The 24750-nt window shown below is 39.4% G+C and overlaps 1 protein-coding gene across 4 annotated transcripts in view; it reads left to right on the top strand.

Moving 5' to 3' along the window:
• The window catches only part of LOC134812953 (dedicator of cytokinesis protein 7-like), a 132937-nt gene extending 108633 nt beyond the window's left edge, over window positions 1-24304 (top strand). For all 4 annotated transcript variants that reach the window (XM_063820585.1, XM_063820583.1, XM_063820584.1 and 1 more), the window contains exons 29-40: window positions 340-454; window positions 573-754; window positions 952-1101; window positions 1308-1460; window positions 5807-5974; window positions 6362-6544; window positions 7492-7675; window positions 7970-8790; window positions 12312-12433; window positions 19671-19737; window positions 20492-20589; window positions 23879-24304. In XM_063820585.1, the coding sequence (XP_063676655.1) occupies window positions 340-454; window positions 573-754; window positions 952-1101; window positions 1308-1460; window positions 5807-5974; window positions 6362-6544; window positions 7492-7675; window positions 7970-8790; window positions 12312-12433; window positions 19671-19737; window positions 20492-20589; window positions 23879-23936 (2301 nt within the window). In that variant the 3' untranslated portion in view covers window positions 23937-24304. The remainder of the gene's footprint in view (window positions 1-339; window positions 455-572; window positions 755-951; window positions 1102-1307; window positions 1461-5806; window positions 5975-6361; window positions 6545-7491; window positions 7676-7969; window positions 8791-12311; window positions 12434-19670; window positions 19738-20491; window positions 20590-23878) is intronic.
• The last annotated feature ends 446 nt before the right edge of the window (window positions 24305-24750 follow it).

Raw genomic sequence — 24750 nt, 5'->3', positions numbered from 1 at the left:
TAGTAATAGTATTAATGTTATTTTCTGGGATGACTAGTTTAAACACTACTGAGTATAAGTCTCTAAAAAAGTGTTTAATTTCAATTTATTATTATTATAATTGATTTGAATTATTACAGTTGATTTAGTCAGATCCTTAATACTGACTTTAAGCTTGTTTTTTTAGGCAGGCCTGAATATGTACAGAATATTTTAAACTAAACATGAACTTTCTGAACGACTTCTGATGAGATTCAATGTTTTGTTTTTTTTTAACTCGCTCGTTCTTGCTAGCACTGAACACTGTGATATCAGCGTTCTTGCTAGCACTGAACACTGTGATATCATTTAACTTTTTAGGCTACGGAAAAGAACAAAGTAACGAACCGGTCTGCTGAAAAAGCTGAGGAAGCAAAACTGAAACTAGAGGCTATGTTTATGACTGATAAAGGAATGAGGGGAAGGCATCTAAAACGTTCGTTCTCATGTTTTTTCTTTTAGATCCCAGTTGCATTGTGGCAAAGTTGCCCTCTACGGAAAAAATTAAATACATTTTGCAGTCCTTGCGAAGTTTTCAAGTTCTTATTCTGCAGAAGCATCGACAGATCAGATGTCAGGGTCTAGAGGGTTTACAAGGAATTTGCACACTGCAAAAACAAAACCTGCAGAAAGTGAAGGAATTGATGATCAGTCCAGTGAGGAAGAAGCTAGTGAATCGCTGGTGTGTGCGGAGACGAGTATCGTTACCCTAGACACTATCGAACTACTTGTGGAGGTGAGTATCGTTACCCTAGATCGTTACCCTAAATTCCATTTGCGTTTTTCCCAACCCTGGTTTCAACTGAGCGAGTTTATACTTATGCACAATTTTAACTTTTGCGCTGTTTATACTTTTGCAATTCAACTGCGATAGTGAAGTCCCGGCCGTGGGCACGAGTTACACTAGTGATAACAATAATATGCCCCCCTCAGAGCGGTAGTGTGTCTGAAGGAGGACATGTCAACCTTTCCTCCCCGCTAGTCTCAAAGATCCTGGACGTAATCCTACTCATGATGAGCTCCAACCAGTCAATTTATGTGATGCGCCTTGTCTTCGCTACCCAGCGTTCTGTCATAACTAAGGTATATTGACCCGGGCCGATGTACCAATGTAGTGGTGATGGAGCAACACAGAGTATTCATTACAACTTGATACTGTCTGATATGGTACCGTACACAGAGTATTCATTACAACTTGATACTGTCTGATATGGTACCGTACACAGAGTATTCATTACAACTTGATACTGTCTGATATGGTTGATTTAGTAACTAAAATTGTGTTGCAGTTCCCGCATATCATATTTGAAGAAGAGACTGACCAGTGTTCCTCTCTCTGTTACCACTTGTTGAGACACTGTGCAAGTTCTATCAAGGAAGTCAGGGAGGAAGCTATCGCCAGCATCTACCTTCTCATGAGACAAAACTACGAGAGTGTCGGGGTAAATATTATCTTTCATAGCTTTCAACATTTCAGATTGATATACATTAATATTTTCACTGGCGGACGTGTCACCCTCCCCCCCACCCTCTTTATTACATTGATATTTTCTCGCCAAATTTTATGCAGCAAACACGAAACTAGATCTATCCAAACAGTCCAATTATAAGGAAGTCAAGAATTTTACCGAAGTAATCACTACTATATCACGGTCGCATCGTTCACAGACTTTCATCAAGCACGACCGTTTTATGCCCTTTCACTGTTTTTCTCGTTCACAATTATCAGAAGTTGTTCGGCAGGTTTATTTTTAGTTCAAAATATTCTAATTCAATGTTAAGGCCAGGGGGTATCACTTTTTATTTTATATATATGTGATCACAAGGAAATATTTCCTGTAGATCCTTGGTATATAAGCAACATTTGACAGAGCATAGTGTGGAGTGAGCTATGTGCCTGTAGATCCTTGGTATATAAGCAACATTTGACAGAGCATAATGTGGAGTGAGCTATATGTGCCTGTAGATCCTTGGTATATAAGCAACATTTGACAGAGCATAGTGTGGAGTGAGCTATGTGCCTGTAGATCCTTGGTATATAAGCAACATTTGACAGAGCATAGTGTGGAGTGAGCTATGTGCCTGTAGATCCTTGGTATATAAGCAACATTTGACAGAGCATAGTGTGGAGTGAGCTATATGTGCCTGTAGATCCTTGGTATATAAGCAACATTTGACAGAGCATAGTGTGGAGTGAGCTATGTGCCTGTAGATCCTTGGTATATAAGCAACATTTGACAGAGCATAGTGTGGAGTGAGCTATGTGCCTGTAGATCCTTGGTATATAAGCAACATTTGACAGAGCATAGTGTGGAGTGAGCTATGTGCCTGTAGATCCTTGGTATATAAGCAACATTTGACAGAGCATAGTGTGGAGTGAGCTATGTGCCTGTAGATCCTTGGTATATAAGCAACATTTGACAGAGCATAGTGTGGAGTGAGCTATGTGCCTGTAGATCCTTGGTATATAAGCAACATTTGACAGAGCATAGTGTGGAGTGAGCTATGTGCCTGTAGATCCTTGGTATATAAGCAACATTTGACAGAGCATAGTGTGGAGTGAGCTATGTGCCTGTAGATCCTTGGTATATAAGCAACATTTGACAGAGCATAGTGTGGAGTGAGCTATATATGCCTGTAGATCCTTGGTATATAAGCAACATTTGACAGAGCATAGTGTGGAGTGAGCTATATGTGCCTGTAGATCCTTGGTATATAAGCAACATTTGACAGAGCATAGTGTGGAGTGAGCCATGCGCCCATCCTTGGAGAACCCGGTGAATGTCCCTGTACGGCAGTGTTAAACAAGGAACTGAAACCGAGGGGTTCCGTTCAGGCCCTTCACACTTTGTTTCTGTCTAGTTCCAATGTACCGTCACAATAGTGACTTTAAAATATATATATATATCCACCAGCGGGCTATATTTGCGCCAGCAGGCCCGCCCAGCCCGCTAGTTAGAAGACCTGATATTTCCCAGCCCGCTGATATAGCCCGCATGAAATTTGTCCAGTAGCGATATAGCCCGGATATAGGATATGAGTTTCACTTTATTTGTGTGCCCGGTAGGGCTGCTGATGCAGCTCGCGAGCAGATTACATGAAACTTAGTGTAGTATCTTAAACTGACGTTAAACACGCTTCAAACTTTAACTATACGAACACACAAAATCACAAATTCCCACACAGCTCAAATTTTTGGGGCCTAAGAGTTAAACTATTCGATTCGACTTTACTATGTATTTTAATAGTTCCCACGGCTCAAGGAATGCACTATATACCACTTATCCTCAGCCACTATACCACGCAGCGCAATATGATTGGCTCACATTGTGAACACGTGACGTGTTGCTATGGTTGCAAAATTTCGTGACGACTTTAAGTCTTATTTGATGTTTATACACGCGCTCCACTGTTTCTTTTGACTGTTCTTTTCATTTCTGCAATTGCTCACTATTTCAGTTAATAAATCTTTTCGGCCGCAATTTTGCGTGTAATTCTATTGTGTTCCCGAAAGAAATTTTGCCCTGTTTTTTGTTTTGAAACTACGTAAGTAAGTACTTCGTGATCTCGAGCTCTATGGTAACTGATGGTATTACAGTCAGTTTACACTTTACAGTTATACAGTTGATAAAGTCATGACGAGCACCCAATTCTCCAATTGTTTGATCGGCCCTACACACTGTGCACTGATTAAGTTTAACTCTCATTGTACATCTGACGTGTTGTCATGGTAACAGGAATTATTTGTTTCTCGTAGCATGGATTGATGGAGAATGGAGATACACAGTTTTAAATCTATGTTAATGATTAAGTGATTAACATCCCGTAGACTGTTCATCGATTCGGTTGATGTGTAATACCATTATACTTATAGTACGTCTTCTCCTTTTGATGGTGTAAGCTGTGTAGTAAGCTGAATTTTGTTTTTTATATTCAGGCCCGATTTGTACTTGTATTATATTGTAAATATATTGTGTAACGAATAGAAACTTGCCCTGTTTTGACACCGCCAGTCAAATATTCTTTTTGCGAATTTGACGATCTGCTCTCACGTTTTCTCCGTCTCAAACTCTCCTAGTAACTTTAGTCATATATGCTTACAGTTGACGAACTCACACTCATGGCGATGACCTACATTATGATCGTTTACATGAAGCAATAAGCTGACAAATTTTTTGATAACGGCCGGTTTTTCGTGGGTTTTCTATTCTTCTATTGTGTTCTATAATCAGTAATCTTTCCTTGTTCTGCATCTTAAACCAAAGGCAAAAGTATGATTTTCTCGTAAATTTGAAAATTGAGTTCGAAATCATTTACTTCTATTTGCTATGATTGTTGGAAACTGTAAAGCGCCCGCTCGTGGATATAATACATATCAGACTCGCCTCGCGGGTGGAATTCCGTATAGCACTCGGGCCAAACGGGCCCTCCGAGACAGCCATTTGACTGTCTCTTCCATTAAAATGACTGGGATCAGCGCGATAATTAATGATTTGCTCGGCCACAGACACTAAAAAAATCTATAGATCGCACATCTCACTTTGGCAAAACTTTGGCATAAACATTGCTCTCACATATCGTTTGCAAAGACTTGCCTATGACACAAGCCGCGCGGACAGTAGCTACCGTATCGGTATATATAATAACATAAACCCGCCACGCAAAGGGTTTATATAACAGATCATCCCGCGCTAGCGGGATGATCTGATAAACACATACGAGTGCGCGCAGCGCACGAGTTTTGTGTTAATATGTAATCCCGAAGCGCCAGCTGAGGGATTACATTTATTTAGCCCTGAGCGTGAAGTGTTTATGGATTATAATTATCTCCGGCGATTTCGACAAGGGATTTATACAGAATACATAGTCTTCATCTTCAAGTCAAATCCAACAGAAACAAGAAAGCACTCTAAAATGTAGTTGAGTCGTTGAACAGGAATTTGGTCAAAGTCATTGAAGTCACGAGCAAATCTGGATGACTGAAGCCAAGAATTAAATTTGTTTAGAGCCCAGTTGTTGACTCTAACTGTACTGTCCGGAACACGATTGGAAAGCAGTTCATCAATCTGAATGTCAAACCGATCTGTCATAGTGGAGCAATAGCTTGAACGTTAGCAGGAACAAGAGCTGGAAGGAGAGCAAGCAAAACAATACTATTTTTAGGGCACGGACAAGGGTAGCTGGCTAGTCGCCAACTTCTCACGCCACGCGTTGGAGAAATTCCAAGAATTAGCTGCTTTGGCAACGTTCCCAGGAATTTGCGTGTAAAAGAAGTGGACGGTTACGATGTTTCATATCACGTGGTGCGCTTTCGTGTCACGTGGTATAGACTCGGCGTATGCTATTGGTGGCACGTGGTACGCACGTGACGCGCCCACGTGATCGCGCGTCTAACTGTTCTACTATTATCGAGTTCTAATCAGCAGTATCATTGATTATTGTAAGTCGGAGAATTGAATGATAAACATCAGTTACGACTAAAAAGCGGGCCGGGTTTATACAAATTTCCGGGGCGGGATGATATCACCTTGAGATGTTTATCTAACAGCGGGCCGGGCTGAGTGATAATATGATCCCGCGTCGAAATCCCGGAGATATTTATATACATATCAGTGTCATAACAACGTCCCCCACAGATACCACATTCCGGCCAGCTTAACGTTCGGTCGACGCGAAAAAAATATTTGGACCAAAGGAAATATTTGTAAATGTAGGGGCAGAAAATGGTAGCGTTACTCAACTGGATCATGTCCACTCCTTCATAAACATTAAACATATTTGTTTTCAGAGTTTTTCCCGTGTCAAAATCCAGTTGACGATTGCTTTATCAAGACTACGTAGTGACAGTTCTGACACCAGAAAATGCAACGATGCCTATTTGAAGAGATCGCTGATTACTTTGCAGAACTATGCAGAAAATGACAAGGAACTTGCGTCAACTCGCTTTCCGGAGCAGGTGTTGCATTATCTTTGTGCAACCACTAATATTTTTGTAAATTCTGTGCGTTTATCCCCCATATGGTTTTACTACACGATTTACACGATTAGAAAATCTATTAGTTATACAGTAATAATAACAATTGTAAAGTATAAGATATCTTACTTCCCTCTGAAGTAGAACACTAACAGTTGATGAGAGAGCTTCAAACATGGCGATGGAGGGAATCGGTGGCATTTTTGTGTGAATATAAGGATCAGATATTTCCCAAATCATCACCATTTTGTGTATGAACTGTGATGCTGTCATTCTTCTGTTTTATAAAGTATTGCCCTCAATAATATCTAACTTTTTGTTTACAAAAAGCTGCATGCCTTGAGAAGAACTGTACATGTTATTATTCAGGTAAAAGAAGTGTCGAAGAACCTGTTCATGATCATGAGAGATACTGTCCGTATGAACGAAGTTAAGCAAGATAAAGATTCAGCCATGAGAATTGACCTTATGTACCGCATAGCGAAGGGGTATCAGAACTCTCCTGCTTTAAGAATAACCTGGCTAAAAAGTATGGCTAAAGAGCACGGCGAGGTGAGTCTAGTTCTCTATCAACATTTTTTCACCAATATTCTTTTACCGAAGGCAGATTAAGCACATACCTTAGTTCCCAAAAATTTGTGTGCCATTATATTGAGCACAATTTATTTGAGCCCGAAAAATTTGGGCAGAAAATTTGAACTCATTTGGGCGACCAAAAATTTGGGCACAAATTCTTCGAAAAATGAACGATTTTCCACTAAAAATCGTTCATTTTTAGTGAAATCTGTCATTTCACTTGGTTAAGCCATGAATGACAGATTAGAAAAATAAAATTTTAAATATTATTTCACTTGGATATGAAGAAAAAGCCATCTTTATATAGATCTCAGGGCCACAGGCTAAATGCCAAAAGTTTGGTTAGCAAAAAATTTAGCAGACGGAAAAGATTTATGCAATTTATTTGGTCTGCAAAAAATTTGGGCGAGAGGCCCGCTCAAATTTTTTGTCGCCCAAATTTTTGGGAATTAAGGTACGTTGTATAGATATGGTAAATGTAGACGAAGTGAGGAGTTATGGTAATACAAGGAATACAAGGAATACAAGGAATACAAGGAATTCTTATGTCAAATCTTAAGCTACAAAAGTAATAGTAATATCATAACGTGATTTCTAGTGATTTCTCTTCATAACCGGGGTCATCAACCTGTTGCGTCGCATGAAGGTGGTATGAGAAACGATGCATTGTTATCGGACCTTATTTTAATGCACATTAATTGAACGCTGGAGATCCTAGCGTTCATCTTAATGTCTGTTCAAATAAAGTCCGTCCGTTTAAGGTCCGTGGCCGTCCAAGTTCAAGTACGTTGAATCTTTTTCCAAAATTATTCCACTGCGAACTCATGTCTTATCTAGGATAATATAACTTAATATCAGTCAATTTTAATGTGGAATAAACTACAAATAATATCATGATAACAATATTTAAAATAATGTTTCAGAACGACCAGAAGTGTGAAGCAGCAATGTGTTACGTACACGCCGCTGCTCTGATATCCGAATACATGTACATGGTGGAGCATCAGCCCAGTCTTCCTCAGGGCTGCATAGCCTTTAAACAGATCTCTCCCAATGTACTGCAAGAGTGTGCTGTTATGGACGACGTGCTCAAACCTGATGAGGATGGTTTGTCATTTAGTTAACAGTTTAACAACACTGTGGTTTATATTCATTTATTATCAAGTGAATTATCAATTGACCGAGTAAAATCAATTTTTATGATAACAGATTACTAACAATTACTTAGAAATGAAAAGATTAAAGATTAAAGATTTCAATACTATTTCACCAATTTGATTGTTAAGTATTAAATTAATTAATTAAATTAGTATTCTTAAACAGGCATGTTAATTAATCAATTAAATTAGTATTCTTAAACAGGCATGTTAATTAATTAATTAAATTAGTATTCTTAAACAGGCATGTGCACTGGTGGTGAGTTCTCGGAGAAGGGCATTACAAATCTGCTGAGACAAAGCGCAGATTTGTTGATGGAGTCCAACATGTACGAATCTGTGGACAAAGTGTACAACCTTTTGTCAAAGATTTACCTGTCCAGGCGAAACAACCATTACCTGGGTGGCTTGCACAGGAATCTACACACTGCTTATGAAAAGATGTATCACATGGGCAAAAAACGTCAAATGGGATGCTATTTCCGTGTAGCGTTCTATGGCGAAAAGTTTAACGACTTGAACGGTGTGACGATGATTTACAAGGAAAAGCCTTTCACCAAGTTGCCGGAGATTGCACACAGGCTGCAGAATATGTATTACGAGCAGTTCGGTGACGAATTTGAATTTATTTCTGATTCTAAGAGAATTGATCCAGATACAATAGACCCGTATCGAGCTTATGTGCAAGTAACGTATGTGGAGCCCTTTTTTGAGGATTATGAAAAAAAGTACAGGAAGGAGGATTTTGAATATAGCTATAACGTGGACAGATTTTACTACTCTACTCCTTTTACTCATTCGGGGTCAGCTCACGGAGCAGTTGGGGAACAGTTCAAGCGAGTAACCGTTCTCACGACCGAGTTCTCATTTCCGTACGTCAAAAACAGACTACAAGTTGTCGACATCAAGGAGAGAGTGATGACGCCAATTGAAGTTGCCACTGAAGACATGATGAGGAAGAATGAGGAATTTGACGAGGTATTGAGGACGAATAGGGACGGCAAGGTGGACGTGAAGATGTTGCAGATGATTATACAGGGAGCTATTGGGACTACAGTTAACCAGGTAAGAGTAGTGAGCTATTGGGACTACAGTTAACCAGGTAAGAGTAGTGAGCTATTGGGACTACAGTTAACCAGGTAAGAGTAGTGAGCTATTGGGACTACAGTTAACCAGGTAAGAGTAGTGAGCCCCCGCTATTGGGACTACAGTTAACCAGGTAAGAGTAGTGAGCTATTGGGACTACAGTTAACCAGGTAAGAGTAGTGAGCTATTGGGACTACAGTTAACCAGGTAAGAGTAGTGAGCTATTGGGACTACAGTTAACCAGGTAAGAGTAGTGAGCCCCCGCTATTGGGACTACAGTTAACCAGGTAAGAGTAGTGAGCCCCTGCTATTGGGACTACAGTTAACCAGGTAAGAGTAGTGAGCTATTGGGACTACAGTTAACCAGGTAAGAGTAGTGAGCTATTGGGACTACAGTTAACCAGGTAAGAGTAGTGAGCCCCCAGCTATTGGGACTACAGTTAACCAGGTAAGAGTAGTGAGCTATTGGGACTACAGTTAACCAGGTAAGAGTAGTGAGCCCCCGCTATTGGGACTACAGTTAACCAGGTAAGAGTAGTGAGCTATTGGGACTACAGTTAACCAGGTAAGAGTAGTGAGCCCCCGCTATTGGGACTACAGTTAACCAGGTAAGAGTAGTGAGCTATTGGGACTACAGTTAACCAGGTAAGAGTAGTGAGCTATTGGGACTACAGTTAACCAGGTAAGAGTAGTGAGCTATTGGGACTACAGTTAACCAGGTAAGAGTAGTGAGCCCCCGCTATTGGGACTACAGTTAACCAGGTAAGAGTAGTGAGCTATTGGGACTACAGTTAACCAGGTAAGAGTAGTGAGCTATTGGGACTACAGTTAACCAGGTAAGAGTTATGAGCTATTGGGACTACAGTTAACCAGGTAAGAGTAGTGAGCCCCCGCTATTGGGACTACAGTTAACCAGGTAAGAGTAGTGAGCTATTGGAACTACAGTTAACCAGGTAAGAGTAGTGAGCCCCCGCTATTGGGACTACAGTTAACCAGGTAAGAGTAGTGAGCTATTGGGACTACAGTTAACCAGGTAAGAGTAGTGAGCTATTGGGACTACAGTTAACCAGGTAAGAGTAGTGAGCCCCTGCTATTGGGTCTACAGTTAACCAGGTAAGAGTAGTGAGCCCCCGCTATTGGGTCTACAGTTAACCAGGTAAGAGTAGTGAGCCTCCGCTATTGGGACTACAGTTAACCAGGTAAGAGTAGTGAGCCCCCGCTATTGGGACTACAGTTAACCAGGTAAGAGTAGGGAGCTATTGGGACTACCGTTAACCAGGTAAGAGTAGTGAGCTATTGGGACTACAGTTAACCAGGTAAGAGTAGTGAGCTATTGGGACTACAGTTAACCAGGTAAGAGTAGTGAGCCCCTGCTATTGGGACTACAGTTAACCAGGTAAGAGTAGTGAGCTATTGGGACTACAGTTAACCAGGTAAGAGTAGTGAACCCCTGCTATTGGGACTACAGTTAACCAGGTAAGAGTAGTGAGCTATTGGGACTACAGTTAACCAGGTAAGAGTAGTGAGCTATTGGGACTACAGTTAACCAGGTAAGAGTAGTGAGCTATTGGGACTACAGTTAACCAGGTAAGAGTAGTGAGCTATTGGGACTACAGTTAACCAGGTAAGAGTAGTGAGCTATTGGGACTACAGTTAACCAGGTAAGAGTAGTGAGCTATTGGGACTACAGTTAACCAGGTAAGAGTAGTGAGCTATTGGGACTACAGTTAACCAGGTAAGAGTAGTGAGCTATTGGGACTACAGTTAACCAGGTAAGAGTAGTGAGCTATTGGGACTACAGTTAACCAGGTAAGAGTAGTGAGCTATTGGGACTACAGTTAACCAGGTAAGAGTAGTGAGCTATTGGGACTACAGTTAACCAGGTAAGAGTAGTGAGCCCCTGCGCGCCAATTTCTCGTTGTTATGGTGACGGACGGGAAGGAAATCTAAACCTACCCCAATGACAAACTTACGAGGATCCTGGGAGTCCCAATCCACGAGCAAGAAATATTGTTCGTAGTCTGAGTTATTGCCAATTTAGATAAGTTCGTGATACGAACTAATACTGTATTATTTAAGTTCGTACGAGCGCCTGGTTCCAGGACTGAGCTTACAATTATTCATAAAAGTTCGTGGCGGTTCCTAGGCTCGTTCCAAGCATGTTCGTATTAAGTTCGTATTTCATTTCTGTGGCTGTGGAGCATGTCAAATAGTGATTTTTCTTGGGGATGCACCAGTCGACTTTGCTAAAACTTTCATATGTTGTTCCCAGGACTTATATGATTACATTGTGACTGTAAAACAACGACAGTAGAACTTGAAAGTGTTCAAACACAAGAAAATTATTCAATAATAGTACTAATTACTTCTAGGCATTCTGCGTGAGCAAAATTGTCAAAAATTTTTGCCTGCGGCAAAAGAACTTTATTTCTTCTTTGCAAATAGTGAAGTACGTTCCAGCTGTGGGAAAATGGCGGTGCAATGCAGCGCCGGCTCACATTTGACCTATTACTAACAGGTGCCCTCCAAAATGGCGGTGCAAAGCAGCGCCGGCTCACATTTGACCTATTACTAACAGGTGCCCTCCAAAATGGCGGTGCAAAGCAGCGCCGGCTCACATTTGACCTATTACTAACAGGTGCCCTCCAAAATGGCGGTGCAAAGCAGCGCCGGCTCACATTTGACCTATTACTAACAGGTGCCCTCCAAAATGGCGGTGCAAAGCAGCACCGGCTCACATTTGACCTATTACTAACAGGTGCCCTCCAAAATGGCTGTGCAAAGCAGCACCGGCTCACATTTGATCTATTACTAACAGGTGCCCTCCAAAATGGCGGCGCTAAGCAGCGCCGGCTCACATTTGACCTATTACTAACAGGTGCCCTCCAAAATGGCTGTGCAAAGCAGCACCGGCTCACATTTGACCTATTACTAACAGGAGCCCTCCAAAATGGCGGTGTAAAGCAGCACCGGCTCACATTTGACCTATTACTAACAGGTGCCCTCCAAAATGGCGGCGCTAAGCAGCGCCGGCTCACATTTGACCTATTACTAACAGGTGCCCTCTAAAATGGTGGTGCAAAGCAGCACCGGCTCACATTTGACCTATTACTAACAGGTGCCCTCTAAAATTGCGGTGCAAAGCAGCACCGGCTCACATTTGACCTATTACTAACATTTGCCCTCCAAAATGGCGGTGCAAAGCAGCACCGGCTCACATTTGACCTATTACTAACAGGTGCCCTCCAAAATGGCGGTGCAAAGCAGCGCCGGCTCACATTTGACCTATTACTAACAGGTGCCCTCCAAAATGGCGGTGCTAAGCAGCGCCGGCTCACATTTGACCTATTACTAACAGGTGCCCTCCAAAAATTTGGTTCCACGAACACCTCAAGTAGTTTTGTCATTGGGAAACCTGCCTTCTCCGTTCTCCGAAATCCATCTTTTTTCTGGAAAAACGACCATTCGTAATCTTTCACAAGACATGGTGTCTTTTTCAGGGACCATTCGAGATAATTGAAACATTTCTGGGGGAAGATGCTCGGAAACCTGAAGTGCAAGATGACAAGTACCTTCGGTATCGGAACAGGTTGAAGTTCCAATGCAAGACATTCCTCAACAAGTGAGTCGATACTATTCTCATAATATGTAACACAAATAGACTCGCCCGAGAATTAGTGTATACAAATAGACATATCTTCTAAAGGAAAATACCTTTTTGTTATTAAATTGGGAGGTGTTCAACCCCAAAAAAACCATTTAATATATATACTATTTAATATATAACCTCAAATTTCCATTTTGGGAATGGTTTTTTTTTGGGTTTTTTCCTGTTTCTGTAACCTTTTGTCTAATCCGCCTACATTGAAAACAAAATCCCTAGAGGCACTCTTTTCAATGTTGTGCTGTTTGTCTTTGTTTTTTAAACCTATACTGGCCCTTTCCCTCCCCTGCCCTTCGCTCCAGGTTTACTGTGTTCATCTGGTTCGTCCATCAAGTTGGTATTTCTCCAGTACCTAATACCAGTCTTTGTTTTTCTTGTGCTTCTTCTTTAGGGATGACTTCGGATGTTTCAGAATCGTTTGTGTGTTCTCTCACTCGATTAACATAGTCCTGCTTATCCAAAAAGAAGTATTTTGATTCTTTATCTGCTGGTCTGACAACAATGTTTTTTTCCATGTCTGTGAGAGCTTTTCTTGATTCAGAAGTGAAGCTGTTTAAAGGTTTTGATCTTGTGCCACTATTGGTTTGGAGCAAATCTTTTGTGACCCTTTCAATGTATAGTTATAGGCAGTGGTTGTTGACTACTTTGATTGCTTTGGCGTCTCTTGAGCGTATCAACTTTGTCTCCATTTGTATAATTGCTGCTTGTTGTTGGCTCAGCTACTTTGTTTTTTGGCGGGTGCAAATCTAATGCAATACCAAGCCCATCTCAGTTAATACGCGAATTGGAGAATATCGAGGCTGAACTTATAGTAATCAGGTAAAGGAGGTGTAGGATTTCCGAAAATAAAACAAATGCAGCTGATGTCATGATATGCTTTCTGTCTTGGTGGATAAGTTAATTACACAGCCACGTAACTTTTCTTTTATAGTTTTATGATGTTGCTGATGGCAGGTAATAATCCTTTCATCTGGACACGTCTTTTCCTACTGGGGCTCAGTAGTCAGTAGTATATTATAGTTCTTTCATTCAAATTTCTGATTGTTTCTGAATAGACTCAGCGAAGACAGATTCTAATGGAAATAAATAGTGAGTGTTGGTTTCTTTTCAACTAAAAATCGGGCTTCTTTAATCTATCTGTTGATGAGTGATGTTCCTCTATCTACGATTTGAAGTTTAAGCTTTGGGGGGCCTGTGTGCTGAGGGTGACTTTCCCTGTAGTGCTTTGCTAGTGGCTTATCTTCGTAAGATTTTGCTGTTGGGTTTTTCGTACTACGGTAATGCTCGTCGTGGTTTGTATGTCTCCCCGCCTCTACTTCGCAAGTGATGTGGTAGACGGTGTTTGTTGTGGTGCATTCTCCATCGGATAAAGCTGTGCATGTTCTGCAGTTTGATGTTGTGCATGATTTCTTGTCAAGGGGTCTGGAGTCTGTAAGGAGATCCTTCAGTTTCCGTCCAGGTTTCTCGGCAATTTTGATGGAGAGTCCATTATGTCTGACAGCATCTCTGTATTTGCGACTAGTAGCTTTCGTTGACATATGTAGTTTGAGAATCGCTCCGTCTTGATCTTTGTTCTGTGTAATCTGATCTCTTTCTACGTTTTCTCTTGTTCTTTATGGTGTCTAAGACTCTATCGGTGTAGCCGTTGTTAATGAAAAGTTGATCTATCATCTTTTCTGAGTACTTTTCGTTTTTTGTTGTTGTTAGAGACTGCCTCTGCGGTGTTGTACATACTCTCAACAGTAGCATTCTTTGTACTCTTTGTACGTGTTATATGATGAGCGTTGTAGTGGAGGGTGAGTGGTTTTTTTTTCTGTGGTTTTCTATAGAGTCTAGAATGTACTATTTCATCTGAGCCGATCTTTATTTCCGTACTGAGGAACAAAGTGTTGAGGAACAAAGTCGTTCTGATTGTCAGGGTAGTCTACAGTTAGTTTGATAAGTTTGTCAGGATCTTGTTGTTCGATGAGGTTGCACAGTTGATGGGCTTTTCGTCTGTTGGTGGTGGCTCCGTTTAGATCGTCGTAAAAAAGTATATTATATATTATACAGTATACACCGATTAGAATTATTAGGTCTTTTAACTTAAGTTTTACTTCCTTACTCTAGTTAATAATACAAATGAAACATATTATTATTGGCAATGGGGATGATGGAGGATAACATAATATATAAACTTGGTCTTTAATGAATGTAATTGTAGGTGTAAATAAAACCAATTCTAACTTTCTTTTTTTTTTCTTAACTCAAAAATACCCAAAAAAACCCAACTCTATACCTGAAATTTCCATTTTGGGAATGGTTTTTTGGGGTTGGACACAAAATTGTCTGTGTGTTAAAAAAGTGTATATGTTATAAAAGTGTATATGTTATAGAAGTGTATATGTTATAGAAGTGTATATGTTATAGAAGTGTATATGTTATAAAAGTGTATATGTTATAAAAGTGTATGTGTTATAAAAGTGTATATGTTATAAAAGTGTATATGTTATAAAAGTGTCTGTGTTATAAAAGTGTATATGTTATAAAAGTGTATATGTTATAAAAGTGTATATGTTATAGAAGTGTATATGTTATAAAAGTGTATATGTTATAGAAGTGTATATGTTATAAAAGTGTATATGTTATAGAAGTGTATATGTTATAGAAGTGTATATGTTATAAAAGTGTCTGTGTTATAAAAGTGTATATGTTATAAAAGTGTATATGTTATAAAAGTGTATATGTTATAGAAGTGTATATGTTATAAAAGTGTATATGTTATAGAAGTGTATATGTTATAAAAGTGTATATGTTATAGAAGTGTATATGTTATAAAAGTGTCTGTGTTATAAAAGTGTATATGTTATAGAAGTATATATGTTATAAAAGTGTATATGTTATAGAAGTGTATATGTTATAGAAGTGTATATGTTATAAAAGTGTATATGTTATAGAAGTGTATATGTTATAAAAGTGTCTGTGTTATAAAAGTGTATATGTTATAAAAGTGTATATGTTATAGAAGTGTATATGTTATAGAAGTGTATATGTTATAAAAGTGTATATGTTATAGAAGTGTATATGTTATAAAAGTGTATATGTTATAGAAGTGGGGGGGGGTCCAACCCGATGTCCGATATGAGGGTTGATGAGGCCAAAATCGGAATCGGAAAAATCGGAAAAATCGGAAAATTGAGAAATTTTAGAGAATCGATCTCTAAAACTACCTCTCAGAAGTGAGGAAGTGATAAAAAAACCCCTACATATGCTATATTGTTATGAGAAAACGAACTAATTGGACATTCCAATAGTATGTTTTATGTGTTTTTCCACTGCAGGGGCTAGTATGCTCACTACTAGTTGGAGTTGTCATGTACTCCCAGACCCGAGTGCTTTGGCCTCTTGACGTGAGATCGATTGTTTCTGCTCATTAATTTTATCCCTGTTACTTGTTATTATGTATTAGTACAACACTAGGGTTATATTTTGTGGTCCGGTCTTTAATTAAACATACCATAATATCACTAGTACACTGCACCTTAAATGTATAGTCAAGTACATTTGTATCGTAACACATGCTTGGCTGGGGGATCATGTTTTGTGTCCGTTCGGTACCCTGTATTTTCAAAACGGACAAAAAGTAGGGCGGACAAAAACAGACAAAACATTTAGATGTCCTCCTCCTCCTCCTCCTAAGTCTTCCTCCTCCTGAGTCCTTCTCCTCCTCAGTCCTCTTCAGTCCTCTTCCTGACTCCTCGTCCTCGTCCTCGTCCTTCTCCTCAGTCCTCCTCACCCTCCTCCTCAATCCCCTTCTCCTCCTCAGTCCTACTCCCAGTCCTCCTCCTTCTCCTTCTCCTTCTCCTCCTCCTCATCCTCATTTCTCCTCCTGATCCTCCTTCTCCTCCCCATCAGGCATCAGTTCTCCTTAGTCCTCCTCATAGTCGTCCTCCTCCTCCTGAGTCCTTCTCATCCTCCTCCACCTCCTGAGTCCACCTCCTGAGTCCTCCTCCTCAGTCCTCATCCTCCTCCTCAGTCATCATCCTCTTCCTCCTGAGTCCTCCCCCAGTCCTCCTCCTCCTTCTCCTCCTCATCCTCCTCCTCCTTCTCCTCCTCATCAGTCCTCATCCTCTGTCCTCCTCATAATCGTCCTCGTCCTCATCCTCGTCCTTAGTCCTCCTCCTCCTTATCCTCCTCCTCAGTCCTCCCCCAGTCCTAATCCTCCTCCTTCTCCTCCTCCTCCTACTCCTCCTCCTCCTTCTCCTCTTTCTTCTCCTCCTAATCATTCCTCCTCCTCAGTCGTCCTCCGCCTCCTCCTCGTCCTTAGTCCTCGTCCTCTTCAGTATTCCTCCTCAGTCCTCCTCAGTCCTCATCCTCCTCATCCTCCTCCTCCTCCTCAGTCCTCCTCCTCCTTCTCCTCTTCCTTCTCCTCCTAATCAGTCCTCCTCCTCAGTCGTCCTCCTCCTCTTCATTAGCCCTTGTCCTCATCCTCCTAGTCCTCGTCCTTAGTCCTCGTCCTCATCCTCCTCAGTCTTCCTCCTCAGTCCTCATCAGTCTCATCGTCCTCATCCTCCTCCCCAAGTCCTCCTCTTCCTCAGTCCTCCCCCAGTCCTCCTTCTCATCCTCCTCATCCTCTTCAGTCGTCATCTTGTTCCTCCACAGTCCTCCTCTTCCTCCTACTCGTCAGTCCTCCTCCTCCTCCTTCTCCTCAGTCCTCCTCCTCCTCCGCAGTCCTTCTCCTCCTCGTCAGTCCTCCTCCTCGCCAGTCCTCCTTCTCCTTCTTCTCCTCCTACTCCTAAGTCCTCCTCCTCCTCCTCAGTCCTCCTCCTCCCTCTCATCCTTTTCCTCCTTCTCCTCCTTCTCCTCCTACTCCTAAGTCATCCTCCTGCTCCTCAGTCCTCCCCCAGTCCTCCTCCTCATCAGTCCTCCCCCAGTCCTCCTTCTCCTCCTCCTCATCCTCAGTCCTCCTCCTCATCATCCTCCTCAGTCCTCCTCCTCCTCAGTCCTCCCTAAGTCCTCCTCTTCCTCAGTCCTCCCTAGTCCTCCTTCTCCTCCTCCTCATGCTCAGTCCTCCTCCTCATCCTCAGTCCTCCTCCTCAGTCCTCCTCGTCCTTAGTCCTCCCCCAGTCCTCCTTCTCCTCATCCTCAGTCCTCCTCCTCAGTCCTCGTCCTTCTCCTTTTTAACAGTCCTCCTCCTCAGTCTTCCTCCTCGTCCTCGCTCTCGTCCTCCTCCTTCTCGTCTTCTTCCACACCAATCCTGCTCCTCTTCCTCAGTCCTCCCTCTCCTCTTCAGTCCTCCTCCTCCTCAGTCCTCCTCGGTCCTCCTCTTTCTCCTCAGTCTTCCTCCTTTTCCTCCTCCTCCTCATTTCTCTTCCTCATCCTCCTCCTCCTTCTTCTCTTCCTTCTCCTCCTAATCAGTCCTCCTCCTAATCAGTCCTCCTCCTCAGTCGTCCTCCTCCTCGTCCTTAGTCCTGGTCCTCATCCTCCTAGTCCTCGTCCTCATCCTCCTAGTGCTCGTCCTGGTCCTCCTCAGTCTTCCTCCTCTGTCCTCCTCAGTCCTCCTTCTCCTCAGTCCTCCTCCTCCTCCTCATCAGTTTACACAATTTATTGTTACTAAAATGTTTTTAAACGCATTTGAGTCTGTAACATATTGACATGTTACTGTTACTGACTCAAAATGTGCCCGAGAATTTTTTTGTTTAACAGAGTTTTACTCTCCAGTACTATGGAAAAGTTGTTACATGATAAATAAAGATTTTGATAAATAAAGTGATTTTCATCCCTTTTAATGTTATTGAAAATTGTGTAGACTATTCTTTGTATCTAACTGAGGATTGGAAGTTTGAGAAAGGACCATAGTCATTAACCGTGCTACCCATTTCTGCAGATAGCCTGTTACAAATTGTGGAGACAATTTAAATCAAAAGTTACTAAAGCGTTCGCTATTTGTTACGATTGTTATTACCAACCGTACCTCTTTCAATTGTGGACCGGGGTGGATGTTTCTGTCAAACAATGCAAGAGTTGGTACGACATTGTGTTGTTTTTCGGACGAAACGATTCTTGTTTGGAACAAGATACCATTTTGGGGTTCTGGGACCACCACCAATCGATTTCTTGTCATATTTAAGTACAGAAATAGCTACCTATATCGCCTAGAAACCTCAGAGGGAAGATTTAAATTTTCCCGATTTTTCCGATATGAGGGTTGATGAGGCCAAAATCGGGATCGGAATGATCGGAATTGATCGGGTTGGACCCCCCCCCCCCCCCCCCCAGAAGTGTATATGTTATAAAAGTGTCTGTGTTATAAAAGTGTATATGTTATAAAAGTGTATATGTTATAGAAGTGTATATGTTATAAAAGTGTATATGTTATAGAAGTGTATATGTTATAAAAGTGTATATGTTATAGAAGTGTATATGTTATAAAAGTGTATATGTTATAGAAGTGTATATGTTATAAAAGTGTATATGTTATAAAAGTGTATATGTTATAAAAGTGTATATGTTATAAAAGTGTATATGTTATAAAAGTGTATATGTTATAAAAGTGTATATGTTATAAAAGTGTATATGTTATAAAAGTGTATATGTTATAAAAGTGTATATGTTATAGAAGTGTATATGTTATAAAAGTGTATATGTTATAAAAGTGTCTGTGTTATAAAAGTGTATATGTTATAAAAGTGTCTGTGTGTAGTGTCTAAGTGTTATGAAGTTATGAAATTGTCTTTGTTATAGTTAAGCACATTATCTGCAAATCATGTTAAAAGTCTAAAAGTTTTTATTATCGGCGATCACGTAATTTCATCAATTGTTATGTTTTGTGTTAGAAAGGTCGTAGAGACTGTTCTGTAGATGCAAAATGTGCCAATTAGTTACATCGGGGCCCGGGGGCAAACATATTAGACTATATTAATGTATATCCCGGAGTTAAATCGCAAACAAATCTATATTTTGATACACTTTATTATACCTAAAATTGTTCTAGTCATATCCTTTGTTTAGATTGGCAAGATACATGAAGTTTTATCCAGTTTGGACAAAAAATGGCTGTATTATGAACAAATAATCATATTGCACTATTGTAATTGTTTGTGTACTATTTTTTTTTGGATTGCCTGCGGATTGTATGCACAGAATTATGACGCAAACTGGAAATCAAGCGTCATTCTTGTTAGAATTTCAAATTAAAATATAATTTTCACCACAGTATAAAGGCGGCTTTAAACGAAAACCGGAACATAATCGGAACGTTTCAAGAAGACTATCAGAGGGAGGTTTGATATTTTTGATTATTTGCTATTGATTCGGCAGCTCCCAACAATTTAATTGCAAAAAGATTTAAAACATCTCAGCACCATACCAAAATCAATTCCACTTTAAGGAAATGTGAAACACCAATCACCGAACCAATAAATCTCGAAAAATTTCAAATCCGAGCAAAGTTATGATCAGAAAATTGCATCAAGCGCCGAAAAAACTGATGCAGATTGCAGAATTTTCGCAGATGCCGGAAAAATCAAAAAGCTACAACTCAAAAAGAGGCGCCGTTAAAGGCACATTTCCAGTGATCAAATTTCATTTATTTATCTGGCGTTGCTTCTCCTTCGCATTCAACTTTTGTATAAATGCCAAACATATATTTTTAAGTAATAGTCAGTCATGCGCCTGACAGAACATTGGATCAGGGCTTTAGCATGGTACTTCCTAGGCCCTAAACGTCCAAACTTTTGCCACTTAGTGATTTGTTGACACATATGACTGATCTAAAAATTATGATCAGCCCCAGTTTTAGCCAGTTGGTTTTAAAGAGAATATTTCTTTGTAGTGACCGACTCGATTTATTGGTGACATCCAAAAGTTAATGGTGGACCAACAGCTTTATTGATATTACATCTGATTAATCATTACTTAAATAATGTTGATGAGCGCCGATTTAATTGTTTTAAGCATGACATTTATTTTTTAAACAATTAGGTATTTAATATCCTCTACTAATACTAGTTAATATTAATAACCTTTATTTTTCAGATGGAAGAAAATCTAAAGAAATTCAAGTTGGCAGTCGCACCTTTTATCTTTAATTCACAAACTCAGGCCGAGGTCAAGCACAATCTAAATAAATCCTAGTGAGTAGGAGCAGGTATAATTGAATTATAAAAGCACCCTATTAAATATATGTCCATCGAATGCACGATAAAAGTAAGCTTGGAACTTGTGTTAAATTAACTGAACTGGATAAATCTGTTATTCGTTAGATTTGTTCTGATCTAAGAGACAATCGCATAGATTGGGTTGTTCCAATTACTAACCCTAATAAACGTTAATAACTGTAGTTTTAACACCTTGACATACGCTTGATGAGGTAATATTTGTTTACAAGAGTATTATACCCAACAATGACCGGCGAACTGATAGCTACTTCAGAAGCAATGAAACTACGATCTTCTAAATAAAATGAGTCATAGTACTTTCAGCCGGAGCCATCATAAGTGACATAAATCTAAAAGATAGTATGGTTAGTTTCTAAATATAAACTCAAACTCTGGAAAGGAAACTGCTGTGATAAATGAAACATCAATAAATGGACCAAGTATATTTAAAAATAATTTATGGAAAGCCCCTCGGACAAAATAAAAATTAATTATGCAGTAAAGGAATCTTGAAAGGGTTTGTACTATTCATTCCTGAGGGGCGAAGAGACTTTAAGGCATGTATATATCGGTGTTCCTTTACATCTAAACTACTAGGACTTGAATTTTCTAGGATACACACTGAAACACTATTGTTAAAATTTTCCTTCTGAGACAATCCATGCTCTATATGGAGGTGGAGTCCTATATTTGTTTACCTCGACTTTGACAAATTAGCAACTTTTAGCATCGATTTAACACTATCATAGTGCCCCTTATCCAGAAACACGCAAATCTGACTTAAAGGGAAATTTCGGTTCGGGAGGAAGTTTTATGCGCCAAAGAGGAAATTTCTAAAATGAAAATGAACATTTTTAGGATAAGGAAATGTTACTTTGGGGAAATTTTAAACTTTCTGATTGGGGATAAAAAGCGAGATTTACATTGTAGTAAAATTCTGAAAATCTACCGAAAGTCGTTTCTAGCTTGCCACTTTATTAAAAAACGGCTATTGAAGTCCTGAGTGCTAATTTTTTAAATAATTTGTGAAAACTCCTATTTTTTATTATTATTCACTGGATTTGAGTAATCCCCTTGGTTTTTAGGCTCTGCTCGCACTAATTCGCTCGCCCAACATTTTACAAATCGTGTGACTGTGAATAGGCAGTGAGGGTATGAAAGTAGCGTCTTTCAATGTATTTTTGGACGCTGATTCCGATTCACCCATTACCCATAACATGACATAGGGTCCAAATGCTTCCATGAGGAGTTTTGGGCAAGCAACTGTTTTGGTGACATGACAGGATAGTAAAACACTAATTCTATTTTTTACGGTTTAGGTTAAGGTAAGCGCCATATATGTTATACTCCCATATGCACTGCTCAGAACGAAAATCTATTGTTGTCAGGCACTATAATGGTTAAAATGTCAATTTTTTGTGACTTTGTTTACTATAGCTCTAGCTGCCCAATTAGCATCCTTAGTCTAAAATATAGTAGATTATGTCAATCTAACAATTATGATACAATATTGGTGAAAGGGCACGGATCGAGCGGTTATAAGGCAATATTTCGTCAACTTTGTCACACTCAGAATACGATACCTCTTTTTTACTGTGAGGTGTCCTAAAAACCCTTTCAACTCATTATTTTATAGTTTTTCTACGATCTTAGTCCTAAAAATAAAATATGCTGTTTTGAATGGTTGCCTAATACAAGCACATAAAAATGTCGATAAACTAGTCATTTTCCAGCAAGGAGCAAACAGAGTTATAATATTTTTTTGTGACGAAACTAACCCTTTTTTTGCCATGTTGCGATGTTTCAATTGTGACACTGTAAACATATTACTACCACATAATAATTTATGTGATTGGTGTGTGGTTGTAATAGTGTTGATTGATCCAATACGTAATATAGGATGTTTAAGGGGAGATACACCAACAACGTTTTTGCTCCGAACATCGATTTTATTTTATATTATGGTTAAATAGACAAAAAGAATAAGATTGCATACCTTCAAAGTTTTCTAAAAATATTCCCTTGAGAAAAATATATATTTTTCTTTTTCGAAAATTTTTAAAATTTGGAGAAGTCTGTCACTGTGATACCGATAGTTCGGCCATTTTAAAAGTTTTTTGGCTGATTTTTTACTGAACATTACTAACAATCCGTACAAGAAGCCAATGAAAGGATTATTATATATAATTGAACGATAAATGACGAGGTTACAGACCAAACAAGGTCGAAAAAATAAAAATTGAAATTTTTCCCACTTCTAAAGTTGTACATTTCACCAATCACCCGGGTCAGCAGATATCGCTTCAAAAATTCTTGTGAGTGTAGCTGATGATCATATCAAACTTTTTGGAGTAGGATTTCTCTCAGATTTGAGTTTTATAAAGAACCGCAAGAGATAAAAAGATTACCAGTAAACTAGTCATAGCAATTACATGGGCCCTGAGTGCACGTAGGAGCATGCTAGGAGTGCACGTAGGAGTAGTAGTACATGCTAGGAGTGCACGTAGGAGTAGTAGTACATGCTAGGAGTGCACGTAGGAGTACAAGGCATGCTAGGAGTGCACGTAGGAGCATGCTAGGTTTGATCCAATGTACTAAAAGTAAAAAGGTCACAGCTTGACAGCTTGAAACATTGACATTATAGAATAATTACCATTAACAGGGTTTACTCCTTAAACTTAAAAATTTTTTGAGGTCGGCTTGTTCGAGGTTTATCTGATCTTAATTCAAATTTCTTACAATCAGTGCTGCCTCGTTTATCGAACGAAACCTGTAACAACTAACAAGGTTGAAAATATATTTGGAATAAATGACTTCTGAACGACTTCTGTCTAAATGTTACTCACCACGGTAATAAGCTATCATTATGCTTGGAGGGGGATTTGTTTAACGGGTGATACTCGTAAAATATTTGACCGTCGACGAGTCCAACTCGGAACGCGTCCTGGTAGGTTGGGAGACCAATGGGCATTAATGGCAGTATTTTAATATTTTGCTCAGACTGCAATTGCCATTAATGCCCATTAATGCCCGTTGGTCCCCCCCCCCCCCCCCCCCCCCCCCGGTAAACCTACAAGGGATTTGTTTAATTTTAAAACATATAAGTGATACGAAAAGTTTGTTTTATCAGGAGCTTTCAAAATACATGTGTAAATCGTCTTCAGCTATGATGTTGTGAAGGGGTGATTATATATGATGGAGTGGTATCAATTATCATTATGATATCTATATCTGACTTAACTTCTATTAATTTACTGAATTTCAGTGATCCTGAGAACTCATTGAGTCGTACTATGTCATACGACTACAGCGGACAATCATGAAGAGGTATTTGTACAACTGGAAGCTTGATATACCCGAGACACTATTCAGTGCCGACTGCCGACAAATTATGGAATTTAAGTTTAACTTTTTAAGTACGTGATTTGATGTGACTCTATTTGGTTTTGTAAAATGAGTGCAAATTATTTTACTTAAGTTTGATTTGTAATTATGGTAATTCACCACTGATCTATATAATTTTCTTTCATATTTCGGATTTTTGATTTGAAAACAAAATGTAGCCGTTTGAGGTCCTCCGACCGTATATTAATATATATTGGTTTTCAATTTGAATAAAATTTCAGAAAGAGATTCGACTGGAATTTTAACATTTCACTCACATCTGTTATGAACATTTTCTCGATATTAACTGAAATATTTTTACTATAAAACGCTTAATCAAAAATCAAAATATTGAAGTTATTAATATTAATGAATGTTAGATACAAATAGTATCTAAGATAAAAACAGGATATTATCGAACTTTACACAAATCCAAAGTAGTTACTAAGAACATCCTAAAGACCTGATAAGTCTACTTAAAAGACTTGCAGAACTGAAAACTTACTATAAATGCAAAAAAACGGAACTTAAAACTGAAATTGTCAAAATCAAAAATCATGCAAAAAAATGAACTTAAAACTGAAATTATCAAACTAAACAAATTCAAAATAAATTTCTCCACAATTGGCGGTTCGAGGCTAAATGCCTTAAATCTGTCAAGTCGTCACTATTATTCAAATAAATATTTCTTTTGTTCAAATCGTCTAAAAAAGTTTTAAACATATTACATTGATGTCTACCAATCCTACCCCT

This window comes from Bolinopsis microptera, chromosome 3 (assembly GCF_026151205.1).
Source record: "Bolinopsis microptera isolate Bmic1 chromosome 3, MBARI_Bmic_1.0, whole genome shotgun sequence".
Lineage (NCBI taxonomy): Eukaryota > Metazoa > Ctenophora > Tentaculata > Lobata > Bolinopsidae > Bolinopsis > Bolinopsis microptera.
This window is presented reverse-complemented; position numbering and strand designations above follow the sequence as displayed.